The sequence below is a fragment of the Ursus americanus genome, chromosome 10 (assembly GCF_024610735.1).
Source record: "Ursus americanus isolate L20-20 chromosome 10, mUrsAme1.1.p, whole genome shotgun sequence".
Lineage (NCBI taxonomy): Eukaryota > Metazoa > Chordata > Mammalia > Carnivora > Ursidae > Ursus > Ursus americanus.
This window is the reverse complement of record NC_142136.1, coordinates 15451065-15468847: the sequence shown is the minus strand read 5'-3', so window position 1 is coordinate 15468847 and position 17783 is coordinate 15451065. Positions and strand designations below refer to the sequence as shown.

Genomic DNA, 17783 nt, shown 5'->3' with positions numbered 1-17783 from the left:
ACAGAGGTTCAGCTGTCAAACATGGTAGTAGGAGTAAGACCAGGATAGAAGATTTGAGAGTGAGAAGAGGAAGGGTTGCTGACAAACCCCATAAAGTCTAAGAATTGGATTTAATGACTGAGTTTTCATCTGAATTCTTTGGAAGCCACTGAAGACAATTCTGAGGGCTGAGTTGGCAAACGAAGGAAACACAGGGCTACTGACATGTGCGATGGCAAAAACATAGTAATTTGTGATTGACATTTGGAAAAGATGGAAGGAAAGTTTCTACTGAATAGCCATAAACAGAACAGCTAATGAGGAATTGCTGAGCTTTTTACTATAATGGTAACAATATGGGAAAAAGAAGTCAACAAACAAAAGGATGAGTAACTGTTGGCTATTCATGAATAACCTGAGTGCTTATAGTGAATATTAAAAATGCACTGTCCTTTAGGGTGCCTGGGTGGCACAGTCAGTTAAGGGTCCGACTCGATTTCGGCTCAGGTCATGATCTCAGGGTCATGGGTTTGAGCCCCCCCCATCGGGCTGCACATTGGGTGTGGAACCTGCTTGGGGTTTCTCTCCCTCTCCCTCTGCCCTTCCCCACTGCCTGTGCATGCACATGTACTCATTCTCACTCAAAAAAAAAAAAAATACACACACACACACACACATACTTTCTCTCTCTCTCTCTCTCCTTTACCCTGGGGAGTGACATCTGAAATCAACAATTCTGACTTGTTCGCTTCTGGATTACAGAAGATACTGGATATTTCAGTTATCCTGAGATAATGAGCTTGAATACAGGGCAGTTTGATTCCTAATATGGTGCTGAAGGAAGAGAGATGTAGAAGAAAGTTTAGGTTTAGTCTCTTAATGTTTTCAACTTATTTTCATCCTTAGAGATGTCTTGCTTGAATCGTGGTGGCAACTGCATTTTTTATGTTTTGTATGTGGTCTTATTTGATAAAAATCCCTTTTCTTAGCTTAGGGTATCAGGGAGGAAAAATCTATACCTGATGCCTGTGCTTTACTAGTCAACAGCCTGTGTAGTCTGGTAAATCTTAGAACCTCTTGGGAATGTTCATATACTCTTTAAGGGGATGTTTGAAAAGAGTTGACAAAGTATTTATGAGTAGACAGGGTTTTGTTCCTCTAAATGTAATATTGTATTTTGCAGAGTATTTTGCTACTTTGGGAACAGTTTGAAGATACCAGTCCTCACAGCTACCATTCACATCACAACTTAGCTGGGATTTTGCTAATCATTTTAAGGATTTGCCTGGCATTGTCGTTAGGCTGTGGACTCTACCAGATCATCACAGTGGAGAGAAGCACGCTTAAAAGGGAGTTCTACATCACGTTTGCCAAAGTATGGGTTTGGGTAGAAAATGGCTTCTTCTGATTATCCGCTTTGTCCTGCTTTTTTTGGGAGGTTAAGCAACCCCATGCTAATGTTGGTTAAGTTTTTATGATGTGCCAGAGCACTAAGATATGCCCTTGATGTGCTTTAATGCATTTAATCTTTACAGCCTATGAGATGTAGGTATTACTATTCCCATTTTACAGAACCTGTGAAATCGTAGTTTCTTGTAATCTTAGGTAGGTCAGTTTTGCCTGGGTCATAATTTATCAATAGGAATTTCACTTTTATTTTCCTGTAGTATCGGAGTTTTTAAAAAATTAAATTAGAAAACAGTTTACATTTCTCAAAAACCACTTATTAATTATGAACTGTTACTGTCAGAGTTATGCAGTGTTTTCTAACCATGAGGAGCTCTCGTCAGCATAAGCAGGTGAAGCAGGAGGCGAGCACATACTATGTTTCAGCCATTTCACTACCTCCCTGTGAGGTCACATTGACTTTATTCCTCCTTTCTATGTCCTTCTTACACAAGTGGGATCTGAAAGCAAATTTGGTATTTTTTCTCTACCCATTTAATGAAGGAAAAGATGAGGAGAGAAGTCAGGGCAGTAACATTGCAGGAGCCTACCTCGCTAGAAGGCTATAGTTTTCTGTCAGATTGAGAGTATCCATACGCCTTCATCCTGGCACCTCAGAACAGCATTCAGATAAGCTGTTCGTCAGCATCCCCCCACGCCGAGTGCACAGTGCTCGGCATTCGAGGGCGGCTGTGGAAGGAGGGCCAGATTGCTTATTCCCAGCGTTCATCATTTTAAAGCTGCTCCTGCAGCTCCAGAACCCACTTCAGCTTTCTGAGTACCAAACAGGCAAGAAAACGCCATTTTGCCTTTGAATTTTTCACAGAAACAGGAATGCTTTTTGTTTGGAAAGGTAATATATATTTAAGGTGTTTTAAAATGAAATTTCCTCTTTTGGTCTGTGTTTAAAACTGGTCCAAACTTTTTTCTTGAACTTAAAAAAATTATTTTATATGTTTTAATTTAATTTTTTTAATGGGTTCAAACATCTGAAAATATTAGAAGAGAAGCAAATATTTTTTCCCTCTCTCCCATCTACTCAGTTATTATCTCCTCATATAATCACTGCTGTTAATTCCCAATTTATCTTCCTAGAGAATTTCAAATATTCCTGTGTATTTCCTTCCATATTTACACAAGCAGTAGTAGCATGCTAAACAAATTTTACATCTTGTTTTTTCCCTTATCTTCAAAGTACTGAGCATCTCAGCAGCTACTATTTATTAACTTACTCTTTTACTTCAAATTTAATTTTGGAAAAGAAAATACATGGCCGTTCTTGGAAAAATAGGAAAGAGATGCTTGAAGAGTATAATGTTAAAAAGTTTCCCATTCTTGCCCAATTCCACTCTCTTACGTACTAATCAGCAAACGGGCCACCACTATTAAGTCGGTGTTTTGGATATTCTTACAGAATTTCTTTGTGTATCTCTACATGCAAATACGAATGTGTTTTTTATACATTCTTTTTTTATAGGAATATTACACATTTGTACTTTGCTTTTCTCAACTTTTGATGTTACTTATATTAATGTATTTTCATGTTTAAGTATGTAATATATACAATGCAGTATATTAAAATGGGTTCATATGAGAGAATTACAAATATAAAATTTAAAATATGCATTTGATTAGAAACAAAATATTATCACAGCAATAGCAAATTTATTTTTACATTTTATTAGATTGAACTTCTAAAGACCAATTGAGGTCAATCAGGACCTCCTAAATAGGTTAGTAATTTTTTTTATCTGGCACCTTCTGGAAATAAACATCCAGATGTACTCATTTGACCGATCTGTCATTTGTTTCAGGGCTGTATCTTGTGGTTTTTATGCCATCCAGGTCTTGCATGTATTTCTGTCATTTTTAGTGACTACCAAAGAGATAAGGTAGGTAATATACATGATCGCAGTAGTTTTTTGTTGTCTTTATTGAGAAATTATTAAAGTAGAAAAGCCCTATTTATCCACTCATCAGGTTTTCTGAATTCTTTAAAACAAAACGTTGAAACAAAATAATTGAACTGGTGAGTATATAAATAAGAACTTTATAATATAAAAGAAAAATGTTTCATTCTAGTTAATAAAAAAATGATGAAAATCGCTTTTATTATTTCAGACTATTTCATAATACTGTTTTATAAATTAGACAATTCATGATCCATCTTTGTTACGAACAACGGATTAAAATTTTTTAAGACACAGTGGTTAAAAATCAAAATAGATTGATGAAAAATCAGTCTAGTTGCTTTACCAGACTGCAGATGGGGGTGCCACGCGCAAGGGGGCCACACTTGATTGTGCGGATACCTGGCTGCGTAGGTAGACTGCTCCGTCATTGCATTGTGCTCTGCCAGGTACCGCTTACAAGCAAGGCAGTGTGGGCTAGAACACACAGATGGTTCTGGAACCTGAGGTGTTCGCAAAGGGTAAATAGATAGGACAGTAGTCTACAGAAATAAAGAAGCAACTTGAGAATTTTTGAAAGGGCTTTTAGAATGCTCTTCAGGATTCAGGTGGGGCATGCTTTACTCCTCTTAACCAGATTAGCCACGAACCTGATTTTTCTTACCACTTTCGGTAGTGTGTGCACCCTGAGGAGAGCATGGTTTAGCAAATTGAATGTGTCTTATTTTGGAGTCTCTAAACTTAACTGTTCAATAAATTTTGCCTTTGAACGATTACAGTTCTGAACATTAGTCATATTTTCCTCTTGAAAATTTCTTTGATAAAATGTACCCATGTTAAAGATAGAGGATAGAGCAGGATATGTATATGTGTATTTTGTATGTAAACGGAAAGTATATAGGTTCACGATAAATTGAACATAATTTGTTTGTTTTTGCGTGTGGTAAAAGCATTCCCTTTCTTTTCTTTTCAGGTTATTACAATAGGTGTTATCCTTTGTCAGTCTGTTTCCATGGTTATTCTCTACAGACTCTTTCTGTCCCACAGTCTATACTGGGAAGTTTCTTCACTGTCTTCAGTAACACTACCACTGACCATATCATCTGGACACAAAAGTCGGCCTCACTTCTGATACTTGATTTTCTTTAAAGGAAAAGTGAATCGATTTAAGAGTGCAATAAGGATCCAAATACAGTGACTCTTTTTTCATACTTTTGGTGTGAAAAATTGAACAAAGAAGGCAGAGCATGTTATTTATACGACTGCATTTAAGCAGTATCAAACTGAAAAAAAGGTAATAAATGAAATGTTTTGAAATATGCTTAATAAACTTTCAAGGAAGTGTTGTTATAACGTGACTTATGCAATTTCTCTGTGGAAATTAAGATGAAAAAGAATTATATGATATTTTGGTAAGAGATTCACCACTTGTAATGCCTCATATCAATAGTTAACTCAGGTTTGATAGTCTTATAAAAAGTAATCAGTTAAATGATTACTTGCTTATACATATCTAAACTAACTCCAATTACAGAATCAGTGTAATACACTGATTAAAAACTTCTTTTTATGCTTTAAGGAAAACACATTTCAAATTGGAGTTTAAAGGAATTGAAATTACTTCAGAATGTGAATATAAAATATATTTATAGCTAAATGAGTAAACTTTTCTTTATTTGTGTGTGGGGTTCTTCTCCATTTTCTTCTCACTTTTGGCCCTAGTTCAGGTTATGGCTTGATTAGCAAAGGGTTTTTGACAGATAGTTTATGAAAAATAAAGCTCAGATACATTACATTGGTTGTTCCTTACAAAGTTTTAAAATCTGAGCACTTAAGTGAAGGGACAAGCAGGGTTACATGTTTAAAAAGAGAGAAGAAAAACGTACTATGTGATATGCTACTAAAATTTTAATCCTGATATAATTCATTTCTCTTACATTGAATCCCCAATCATAATTAAGCCGTATACACAGATTAAATTAACAGAAGCATTTCACATAAATGTTGGTTTCAGTCATCAACTACCCATGAATTCCTGCCCAAGGATACTTAATCAGGATTAAATTTTCTATGAATAATTGAAAAACAAAATACTCACTGGATTTGTTATAATCCGTGTTGGCACTGGATTCTAAGTAGTTGCCATCTTGAATCCTTTGTAATAAAGCCATATTTTTTTGTGTATGTGATGCCCCAGTATTGAGTATGCTAGCTACAAAATACTCTATCAAGTGCCTGTTTAAAGAATTGCTAACTGGTTGTCAATCCCTGCTGTATAAAATGAGTATTCCCCTTAGTAGTCACTGATTGGAAATTATTCTGTTTCTGTGTGTCATGCTGTTCAGGCCTTTTCATTTTTACATCTGGCTTATTTTTTTAATATATATTTTTTATCTGCTTCCAACGGTATTACATTTTTAAGCAAGAAATGGTGCACTGATCTGGTAATTAAAGTTTTTAAATAGTTAAAATAACACAGTGTAACTTGAAAGTAGCTATGGCTTCGTTTTTGTTCTTACCTTACACCTAGTCTCATTGGAAATGAACAGTATTTTCTGTTTCATTTTAAAGGCAAAATATATATGTTTATGAGTAGCAAACTGACAGAGTGACAGAGGTCAGCCTGCTCATTTAATCATCCTTCTAATGGTTCTTTGTAAATTATTTGATAAATGAGGGCTACAGGTTACTTCTAGGAAGTCTGAGGTCTATTTTAGGTTTACACGATCTGCTGTGTGATCACGACCTTTCCTTATACCACATCCCAGTCATAAGCCCAGGTACTGTCTGTTGTGTTCAACTGAGGTGCAGTGAATTAAGCAGAATAAAAAAGGGGAAGCCTTTTCATAAATTTTGTGAACTTGGCACCAGTAGAAATAGGGAACAATTTTTCTGTTACCTTACACAAAGAACATAGAAACGGTAATCCAAATATATGAAATGTGTTACTGCGCTTGTGTGTATGAAACTCTAACAGGTCTTTTTATTTTTATTTTATTATTTTTTAATTTATGGTTGAATTTGTTGATAATTTATTTTGTTATTCAAGAGCCGTTGTTCAATGAAGGAAAACAGTTGTTAATAATTAACGTATAACACATAAAACATTGTTAATAAATTTAGTAATCAGAGCTGAAAATTTATAGTTCGTAAGTCATGGCACAGCATCCACTCTTCTGCTGAATGTTTATGTGGAGCTCTGTCGGCACAGAGCATGGAAGGATAAGTATGTACTGCAGACTCTCATTAAAGATCAAAACTTTTCTACTTTTCTTTCTGTCAGATCATGCTTTTTTAAAATCTATTTTTACATTTTTTTTCTTAAAGAAGATGAATGGTTGTGTCCAGAGCTCTTTTTTTCTTCTTTTTTTCAGAAGCATTTTGTTTCTTGTCTTGGGGAAGTATAGAAGATATTTACTTTTATTGACACACGTAATAATATTAGCTCCTACTTAACTGAATGTGTGCTGTGTGTCAAGCACTTCTTGTAACTGAGCCCTACTGTGCTAGCAGATCTCCCCTTGAACTGAGTGTAAGAAATGACTTCTCTAAAGGCACCAGACTTCTTTCGTTTTTCTACTTTTTACCCTCATGATTTAATGACCACCTATTAGGTGTGTATGTTTTTAGTGAAAATGCATGGCTATCCATAGTAAATTTAACTCTTGATTCTAACGTTAAACCAAAATTGTACCGAAGTCAGAAATGAGCTTGCATATCTATCAGTAAGTGTGCACCTCAGCATATTCAGTATTTGAACCTTGGCTTTGAGCTAGAGGGAGAGAGAATCTAGTCAGAAGAGCTTTTTAAGGAAGGTTTTCTATGGTCTCAACTTGAAAGCCAAGTCTGTTGAAGTAACAAGATCTGTAAGTCTAAGGCCGACTGTAATGTAGAGACTAGAACGTATACATCCGCATGAACAGTGGCCTGGCCCTTCCGCCTGTTTCCCTTAGGAGGATGTGCCTGTTCTCTGGAAATTCTTAGGAAATCTGGAATTATTTGTGTAACATTCTCTTTAAATAGCTTCAGTGGTGTCAAATCTGTGAGGTTTTCTGTTTGTTTTTGAGAAGTAATGCAGTAACCAGTCAATTTGAGACCAGATCTGAGAGATAATACTGGTTTTTGTACCAACATGAATTTGAGAACTGAGAAAAATAACAAGATTGGTTTTCCTGTGAAATCTGAAAACTGTGGAAGCACACTAGCTTGAACTCCTTGCAGTAGTTCTCAAAGGAATATTCCTGCTTCCTCACTTGGGCAGCCCTTTCTGCACAACTCCCAAGGCATCATGCACATTGTCCTCTAGGAGTGTCGTTCACATAGGACACCAGGAGACCTGGAAGAGTCCTAGAAAGCAGTGGTCCTGTCCACCAAAGCCCATTCTCTGCAAAGTGAAGGGAAATCAATTGAATAATGGAATTCTTTGTGCTAATCTTATGCCTCTTTTTAAGTTTGAAATTATTTTAAAATAAAGTTTAAAAAAATATAAATCAGATCAAACTACTACTGGCTTGTTAAAAACTCTCCATTTGCTTCCCATTGCACTTAGAAAAAAGTGATCCATGCTCATTACCATGTTCCACAAGATCCCACGTGATCTGGTCCCTGCCTCTATCTCTGATCTTATTTCATACCACTCTCCCTCTCACCATACTCTGGCCTCATCATTAAAAAATACCTCATTTATATCACTGCCTCAGGGCTTTGCAGTAGCTACTTCTTCTGCCTGGAATACTCTCTTCCAAATCTTGGCATGGTTGTGTGGCTGAATCCTCACCCTCCAGGTTCTCAGCTCAGGTATCTTTCAGAGACTTCTGACCATCTGTAGTGGCTTTTTATATGGTGCCAATGTGGCTAAGCTGGAGATGCGTTCCTCTTGATTCTCCCTGCATGATTTTAGGATCGTGCGGGGTACAAGAGTTGTGTGGTGTGAGATTTAGAAGGCAGAAGTTAAGTAGCCAGATCCAGTTTCTTTTTATAATTGAAAGTTCCAAGCAGGCCACGCATTGTTGCAGCTCACCCACATTATCACTTATCTTCTGGCTTATCTTTTTGGTCTGTGGGCCAAAAACCAGGCACACAGGAATGGCAGCTCCTACTGGATCACCTCCTTTATTTTCTTCTGGGCCAGGTGTGTATTTCACTCTGTGACAAAGGGTGCCGGGTTCTGTGGCACAGCCCCATCATTGAGCTTGGAGGCAGTGAGAGACTGGCATGAATCCCCATGGGTTCCACTCATTCTGGCAGTTCCCCCACTTCACACCCATCTTCCCTTCCCACCTGCCTAACACAAAAAAGAACAGCCTCCTATAGTCCCTTATTTTCTATATTAAAATGGCGTGCGTGTATGATATCCTAGTGGTTCTTCTCTGATCAGATGCTGATTGATAGGTATCCTGTCTATGCTGCTACCCTGTCCTAACTGCTCCATCACATTCCCCCCCCCCTTTTTTTAAAGATTTTATTTATTTATTCGACAGACAGCCAGTGAGAGAGGGAACACAAGCAGGGGGAGTGGGAGAGGAAGAAGCAGGCTCATAGTGGAAGAGCCTGATGTGGGGCTCAATCCCATAACGCCGGGATCATGCCCTGAGCCGAAGGCAGACTCTTAACCACTGTGCCACCCAGGTGCCCCACATTTCCCCTTTTCTTGTTATAGTACTTACGCTTTTTCTCTGCCTGCTGCCTCTCTCCCCAGTTAGAATGTAAATTCTGAGGGAGTTTGGCCATTGTCTCTGTTGTTCGTTGCTGTATCCCTAGTACCTTGAACATTCCCTGGTGCACACTAGATACTCAAAAATATTTTTTGAATTAATGAATGAAAGCAATTTTGAAAAAGTTTCAGACATGTACTTAGCAATATAGCATTAATTAAATCATAGGACTTCCCATAATGACTTAATGCCTTGTCTGTTCTTTATTCAGTTACATGGAACCAAGAATGTGTAAAAATCTTGAGTAGTCAGGTAGTTGTTATGAAGTTTAATCTCTCAAACTCACCAATTATGAGAGGCTTCCTCAAGTTGTCAAAGGGAGTTTTCCTCTATATAGTATTAGGACCATGTGCCTTGTTTCTTAGTCCATAAGAATTAAAAACACCAGTTTAAAAGAAGTTTGAGTCAGCTAGAGGAAGAAGGCTGATGGTAGTGAGAAGTAGCTGGGAGAAGTCAGAAAAATTAAAAATCACAATAACTCATATCACAGGAGCCTGTGATTTAGTGAGCCATCATTTAGTGTGGATGAAAACAGCCGTGTGTGCCTGAACAGACTCTTAGAGCTTTATTGTTCAATGTAACTTGCAACAATGGCTCTTAGTAATCAAAGATTAAGTTGTACATTATGTTCAGTATCCTCAGAGAAGTGTGCAAGTATGTTGTAATGTTTTATTCTTAAACAGATAATGAATGCATGTCATGCAAAAATCAGAAGGTTGAAAGGGTAAAAAAATTAAGTTCTTTCAGCTGTCCATTCCCTTCCGTGGATCCAATCTTTGCTATCAGTTTCTTGTTTATTCTCCTAGATGGCCATATTATAGTATACCATACACAATGTCATGCGCATTCGGCAGTTTATTCTGTATCCCAGTCTACAGAATTGCCCTCATTTTTTTCATTGGTTGCATAGAATCCCATTAAATGGGTGTGTTTTAATTTTTTTTAAATAAGTTCTCTGTCACTGGACAGTGTTGGTTTCCACTCTTTTGCTATTATAGTTAGCTTCTAAACACTTGGAATAAAATAAAATGAATAAAAAATTTGCCTGGCCCTCTTCCCCTCTTCCCAGCACTACAGCCTCCCCCCCCCCACCTTCCCAGGATGTAAATTCTTGGAGTGTCCTGAGTGCAAGAAGTGTCTTTGTTATTCATGGTGGAACCTGAAAGTTTGTGCTAATGAGATGACTCAGGATGAAGACTGACCACACCAGAAAGACCGACCAACCCTGTGATTAAGGAGTTGGGGCTTTGAATCACAGTGACAGCGGCCTGACCTCTAGGGAGGGAAGAGGGATTCAAGATTAAGTTCAGCCTTATGGCCAATGATTCGATTGGTCTTTTATATGTTTAAAGTTTTTGATCCATCTAGAATTTATTTTGCTATAAAAATATGAACTAGGAATCCAACTTAATATTTTTCAGATGGTTTCCCACCTTTACAATGTAATGGATTTTGTATTCTACCTTTTCCTTACGGATTTGTTGCTTAATCTATTTCTGGACTTAAGGCTGTTCCAGTGAACTCTTTGATTCATGATCTAGAGGAGATCGGGTGCGTTCAGGGTGGTAGAACCGCACTGTTTCAGTTATTGTAGCTTTAAAATATGCCATACTGTCTGGCAGGGAGAGTTACCTGTTACTGCTCTTGCACCTACCAGTTTTTAATATGAACTTTAGAATCAACTTTTCTGATTTTCAAAAGAAAAATCTTGTTTGCTGTTTTTAGTTCGATGACTTTAATTTTGATATCAATTTAGGGAGATTTGACTGCCTTAACATGTTGGATATTAATCCTACAGATGGTTGCTCATCTTTTCGGCTCCTTAGCAAAGCATTTCATTAACTGTGAACCTGTGGTTGCTCTCATGGTGATCTAAGAAACTGGTATGAAATACCTTTCTATTTCTTTAATGTGACTATGTGTTTGTCAATCACTTTTTGAGGACTTCCTTATATAATAGACTTTGTACATTTCATGATACCCCCTGCGTATTTTAGTGTGTTCTTTCATTGTATCTTGCAAATGGTTATTTTACATATGAAGCGTGTCAATTTCTGTATTTTAATTTTGCTCTCAATCTAACTGAATTCTCCTAACAGTTGTAATAATCTTCTAGCTGGTTCTCTTGTATTTTCTAGGCAAACAATTGTGTCACCTGCATATAGCGATCATATTTATTCTCTCCTTTCTCTTTTTTACCTCTCGTTTTTACCCTCTTATTGCTAGTATCTTCAAAACTGTGTTAATTAGTTTTGGTAACATGGCAGTAAGATTTCTACATTCCCCATGATGTGATTCCAAGTGGACTTTGAAGAGTTAAAAATATATATTGTGATCCCTAGAGCAACAACTATACACACACACACACACCAATGTTTTGTCAAAATTACAATATGAAGATTAAAATGGAATGCTAAAAAAAATTGTTCAGATAACCCAAAAGAAGAGAAGAAATGGGAAGCAGAGGAATTAGAAACAAAAATAAGCAGAAAACAAATAATAAAATGATAGGCCCAAATCCAAACATATCAACAATCACACTAAATGTAAATGTTCTAAATTTAGCAATCAAGAGACAGAGATTGTCAGAATAGATTTTTTAAAATATCCCAATTGTATGCTATCTACCAGAAACTCACTTAAATGTAAGTATAATGCTAAAATAAAATGACAGGAAAGATACACACATGCAAACAATAATAAATGAAAGCTGGAATAACTATTAATACCAAAGTACACTTCAGAGTAATGAAAACTACCAGGGATAAACAAAGGATGAAAAGATAAAAGAATTGATTCACCAAGAACTCACAATCTTAAGTGTATACACCAAATGGCAGATCTTCAAAATACATTCAGCAAAAACTGACAAAACTGAAAGGAGAAATAGACAAACCCATATTTGTAGTTGGAGACTTCAACACTCATCTCTCAGTCATCAGTAGAACTAGTAGAAAATCAGCTAGAATATAGAACTGAAAAACACCGTCAATGGGATCTGCTTGACATTTATAGAGCACTCTACCCAACAGCAGCAGGATATAGTCTTTTCAGGTACACATGGACCATTCATCAGGATAGACCATGACCTGGGTAATAAACCATAAAAAAGTCTAAAAAAACCTGAAATTATGCCAATACACTCTCTGATCATAATCTATAACAAAAAGATAGCTAGAAAATCTACAAATACTTGAAAAACTACTTTTAAATTAACGGTGGCTTACTAAATATATTTTGGACTGACAAAATGAAAGTACACCATATCAAAATGTATGGAAGGAAGAATATTTCTTAGGAATAAATTTATAGCATTAAATGCTTATAAGGAGGGGCACCTGGCTGGCTTAGTCAGTAGAGCATACAACTCTTGATCTCAGGGTTGTAAGTGCAAGCCCCACATTGGGTGTAGAGATTACTTAAAAATAAAATCTTCGGGATGCCTAGGTGGCTCAGTCAGTTAAGCATCTGATTTCGGCTCAGGTCATGATCTCAGGGTCCTGGGATTAAGCCCTGCATCAGGCTCCCCACTGAGCAGCAGGGAGTCTGCTTCTCCCTCTACCTTTGCCCTTCCCCTGCTCATGCTCTCTCTCGCAAATAAATATTTTTTTTTAATTTTAAAAATAATTTTAAAAATTTTTTTAAAATAAAATCTTCAAAACCAAAATGCTTATAGAGAAAAGGAGAAAAGTCTTGAATCAATAATCTAAGCTTTTAATTTAAGAAAACAAAAAGAAAATAAAAGATAAACCCAAAGTAGCAGGAGAAAGAAAATAATAAAAGATAAGAATAGATATCAATGAACTTGATTACAGGAATCCATGGAAAAAATCAATGACTGGTTCTTGGAAAAGATCAATAGAATTAATAAGCCTCTAGCAAAATTGACAAAGGAAAAAAAAAGGTGACATGAATTACTAATATCTGTCACTAAAGAGGAGGTATCAGACTCGGCAGACATTAACAGAACAATAAGGAACTACTGCAAAGAAAAAAAATCCTCTACATAAATATGACAATTTAGATTTAATAACTTATTCTCTGGAAAGTGTATGTCAAGAACTATGAAGAGTCCAATATTTTACTTTTCTTTACAAGCTAACTAGTTAACCTGTTACTGCTTCATAAAGGCTGCAGAGCACACGAGACTCCTAGGTCAGAGATGAAGGACTTTGTTATTCGTAGTATAGCAAATATCATGAGCTTCCTGTTGGTTGGCTACACACAACTCCTAAATCCACTGGTGCAATAGGTATAGTCGGTAGTGGGACTAGATTGATATTACACATGCAGTGAGATTCATGTGGCCCCAAGGAACACCAAAGTTGGGAAATTTATCCCTTTTATAACCAGCACTATGGGGATGCCTGGGTGGCTCAGTGAGTTGAGCATCCAACTCTTGATTTCAGCTCAAGCCATGATCTCAGGGTCATAAGATCGAGCCTCAAGTTAGGCTCCACACTGGGCATGGATCCTGCTTAAGATGCTTTTTCTCTCTCTCTCTGTCCCCCTACCCCCACTCTCTCTCTCTAAAAAAACAAAACAAACAAAAAATCCTGGCACTGTGTTGAGAGGAAAATGCTACCTCATCCTACTCCCTGCAAACACAGCCCTGAGAACGGGCCCAGAGAAAGAGTGGTTAGAGCTTTGCATCTTGGCATACCCAATGAGGGCATACAGGGATGCCTAGGACCCATAGCATATTACTACAAACACCAAACTACCCAAACCCACTCCAGGTGAACTAAATGTCCAAAGTAGTCCTGTAACTACAAGGAATTTTTGTTTAAAAGCCTTCAGAAACAGAAATCTCCAGGCCCAGATGGTTTCACTGGTGAAGTCTATGAAACATATAAAGAAGAAATAGCACCAATTCTACACAATCTCTTCCAAAAAATATAAGAGGAGGCAGAGAGAAAGTAAAGGCGATTCAGTGGAAAAGTGACTGCCTTTTCAACAAACTGCTGGAACTATTGGACATCCATATGCAAAATAATCTCAACTGCAACCTCACATCTTATACAAAAATTGATTCAGAATTAATCAAAATTTAAATGTAAAGCATAACACTGTAAAACTTTTAGAATACATAGGATGAAATCTTTGTGACGTAAGGTTAGGCAAAGAGTTCTTAGACACCAAAAGCCCAAACCCCAAGAGAAATATTGATAAATTCGACTTCATTAGAATTAAAAACTTTTGCTCACAAAAGACACTGTTAAGAGGATGAACAGACAAACTACAGTCTGGGAGAAAATATTTGGAAATCACATATCTAATAAAGGACTCTACATAAAGAATGTATAGAGAACTCTTAAAACCCTACAGTGAGATGATAACCCAGTTAAAAAAAATGGACCAAATTCTTCACCAGGCACTTCACCAAAGATAATATACAGATGACAAATTAGCACACGAAGAGGTGGGTGTCCAACATAATTAGCCATTAGGGGACTGTAAATTAGAATCATGGTGAGATAGCCACTATGTACCTATTAGAATGACCAAAATAAAAATACTGAAAATATTAAGTCCTGCCAAGGATGTGAAGCAACTAGAACTCTCCTACATTGCTGGTGGGAATGCAAAATGGTACAGCCACTTTGGAAAACAGTTTTGCAGTTGCTTATAAAGTTAAATACATTACCATATGACCCAGCAACCCCACTTCTGGGTATTAACCCTAGAGAAGTGAAAAATTATATTCCTACAAAAATCTGTACACAAATGTTTATGGCAGCTCTATTCACAATCAAGAACAACTGGAAACCCAAATGTCCTGAATTGGCAAAGTATAATATACCCATACAAAGGAATACTACCAGTAGTAAAACAAAACAAAACAAAAACCCCAAGCTATTGGTTCACACAACCTGAATGAGTCTAAAAAACATTATGGTGAGTAAAAAAAAGCTCGTCTTGGGGCACCTGCATGGCTCAGTTGGTTAAGTGCCTGACTCTTGGTTTCAGCTCAGGTCGTGATCTCATGGATTGTGAGATTAATCCCCACATCAGGCTCTGCACTCAGTGGGGAGTCTGCTTGAGATTCTCTCTCTCTCCCCCTCCCCTCACTCTTTCTCTCTCTCTCTCAAATAAATAAATAAATCTTTTTTAAGCTAATCTTAAAAGGTCATATATTGTATGATTCCATTTAGATGGCATTTTCAAATAAAGAAAACTGTAGTGATGGAAAAAAAGATCAGTAGTTGCCAGGTGGGAGGAAGGTATGACAACAAAGGGGTAACGCCAAGGACTTTTTGAGGGGTAATAGAACTTTTCTCTATACTGATTGTGGTTGTGGTTTCATTGAATCTATACATGTATTAACATTCAAAGAACTGCGCACCAAAAAAGTCAATTTTACCGTGTCATAATTTAAATGAAATACATTTTTTAAAATGGATGTTGGATGTGTTATCTAATCCTTCCTGCATCTAAGAATACGATAGTACAATCTTTCTTTTGTTCTATTAATATGGTGAGTAGTGTTAACAAATTTCCTGATGTAGAATCATCATTCAATATATTTTTGGAAGTTTTACAGCCCCAGTCTGATAAGATTTTTAAAAATCTGGGATCTTGGGGTGCCTGGGTTGCTCAGTCAGTTAAGCATCTACCTTTGGCTCAGGTCATGATCCCCGGGTCCTGGGATCAAGCCCCACATCCTGCTCCCTGCTTAGCAAGGAATCTGCTTCTCCCTCTCCCTTTGCCTCTCCTCCTGGCTCATGCTCTCTCCCTCTCTCTCTCTGTCAAATAAATAAATAAAATCTGTAAAAAAAATAAAAATTTAAAAAATCTGGGATCTCTAAAAGGGTAGAAACTTTAGGCAGTTTGGAGAATGAAAATATTCAGATCTCTCACTTCTTGAGGCTGTCTTGGAAAAAGACAAGATTCGTGTTTGTTCTGAAAAGTGCATTCAAAGTCAGTTGTATTATTTTGAATGTTTGCTTTATGTGTCACTTATATTTCAGGTTTGTTGCCAGTAAGTGCTTTACAGTATAGCTGGTTAGGTATAAAAGGTGCTGAATTCTTTTATATTTAGGAGGTATTATGATCTACTGGAAAGAAAAGGGGCTTTTTGGCACAACAGACTGATTTCAAATCCTGACTCTGCCATGTTTCGATGATTTTCTTATATGTAATCTGGTTTTGGAACAAATAGTGATTCTTTTAGCACAGAGAAGGGGTCCTCCTGAATAGAGTGAGGAATGGCCAGATGTGAGGGATGGGTTTTAATATTACTAACTCATGGGATTGCTGTAAAGATTATATATGGTGCTCGTGCCTACTCAAAACAATGTTCTTTATTTACAGACCTGAAGGTTGTGTGCAAAACTTTCAGTGAACCTGAGGTTCTTCCTAATCTGTTCATTCATGGAGATAATATTTAAATGTCCGTGAGATGAAAGTGTTTGCTTTAAATAATCATACATATGTGGTTAGAACAGAAAGTAGGCGTGATTGGAATACGTTCAAGATTCTATCTAATTTACACACGACTACATTCCAACTTACACCCACACAAAATAAACTTTTAAATCTCTTGCCTAGCCTGTGAGCCTTATAGATCTTTCAGAAGATAATTTTTAAGACTTACCCAGAAGTTAGAGTGTTTGTAAAAAGTTTATTGGGGGGGGGGGGGGAGGAGAAGGTGAATTTTTTAAGTGAGAAGTGGTTTTTCCTCAGATACAGAGATTGCTAAAACTGAAGTTCATCAAATAGTAAACTGTAATATTCTTTATTTCCTTTTGTAAGGACAATAGTTTTGTAGAAATAAATGATAGTCAATAGTTGTTAACGTTTAGTATTTCCAAACTAACAATACTTTTAACCCCCTGGAGGATCTACCTCTGATTGTTCCTCAACGCGTATAAAATGGTTCGTAAACTTAACCTGAAAACTCAAAGAGAAGGTGTTCCGACATAGGTCGGGTTTTACACACAATAGTAAAAATCGCAAATTACAGCTCCTATCTGGATTTCAAGATGATAGATGTCTCCCCTCCTTAAATATCGAAATTCCCTTACAGAGAACAACACGTCGCTGCCTGGTCTTCAGTTTCTGGGTCTCCGTCTCTCCCATGTGGTCAGCCTTCACTCGCTCCAGCAAGACCCCTTCACTGCGCTGAAAGGATCACTGTTTGCTCTGAACCAGATGTTTCCCCCCAGGGCTCTGCTTTAAGTCGGTAAGGCAATATTTCCTGCCCTTTGTCTTCTTCTTTTTCATACTTCTGCTCTTTATCATAATGTTGTTTTGGCCTTTCTGGTGCTTGATGACACACCACTGTCAGCTTAAGCTTATGCTGAGTTTCAGCAGCTGTGACATGTCTAAACTGCATTATCTTGAAAGTGTTGGCACTAGTGAGAAATAGAAGGAGCCAAATTAATAAAACAAAACATCTCAAAGGGTTCCTATGGCTACATCCTGCAACCAGGAAGTCCCCATTGGGTTGAGTTGGCTCGTTCAGCCTGTGGTAGTCTCTGCTGTGCTCCTGTATCATTTGTGTGCTCACTGGGTAATATGGGCTTGGGGGAGAATGGGAGCATCTGAGGATTGCAATCACATCACTCAAGGTGTGCCTTTTTGCCTATAAAACCCATTCTTAAACGGGTTATTGTGTTTGAAGTGATTTATTACAATCTTTAGAGATAAAATATGAATACTGTACAAGGGGTGTGGAAACCAAGGTACAAAATGGAATGTTTTATGGAGGGGAGTAATCAGAAAATAATGA

General features: G+C 37.1%; 1 protein-coding gene across 3 annotated transcripts in view; it reads left to right on the top strand.

Annotated features, from left to right (window-relative positions):
- Positions 1-17296, top strand: part of GPR180 (G protein-coupled receptor 180) — a 40309-nt gene extending 23013 nt beyond the window's left edge. For 2 of the 3 annotated variants that reach the window (XM_045810994.2, XM_045810993.2), the window contains 3 exons: positions 1163-1354; positions 3240-3317; positions 4309-9985. In XM_045810994.2, coding sequence (XP_045666950.2) covers positions 1163-1354; positions 3240-3317; positions 4309-4467 — 429 coding nt within the window. In that variant the 3' untranslated portion in view covers positions 4468-9985. Of the gene's footprint in view, positions 1-1162; positions 1355-3239; positions 3318-4308; positions 9986-17078 lie in introns of those variants that run through there. The other variant, XR_006782097.2, reaches the window with a different exon arrangement.
- Positions 17297-17783: the final 487 nt, after the last annotated feature.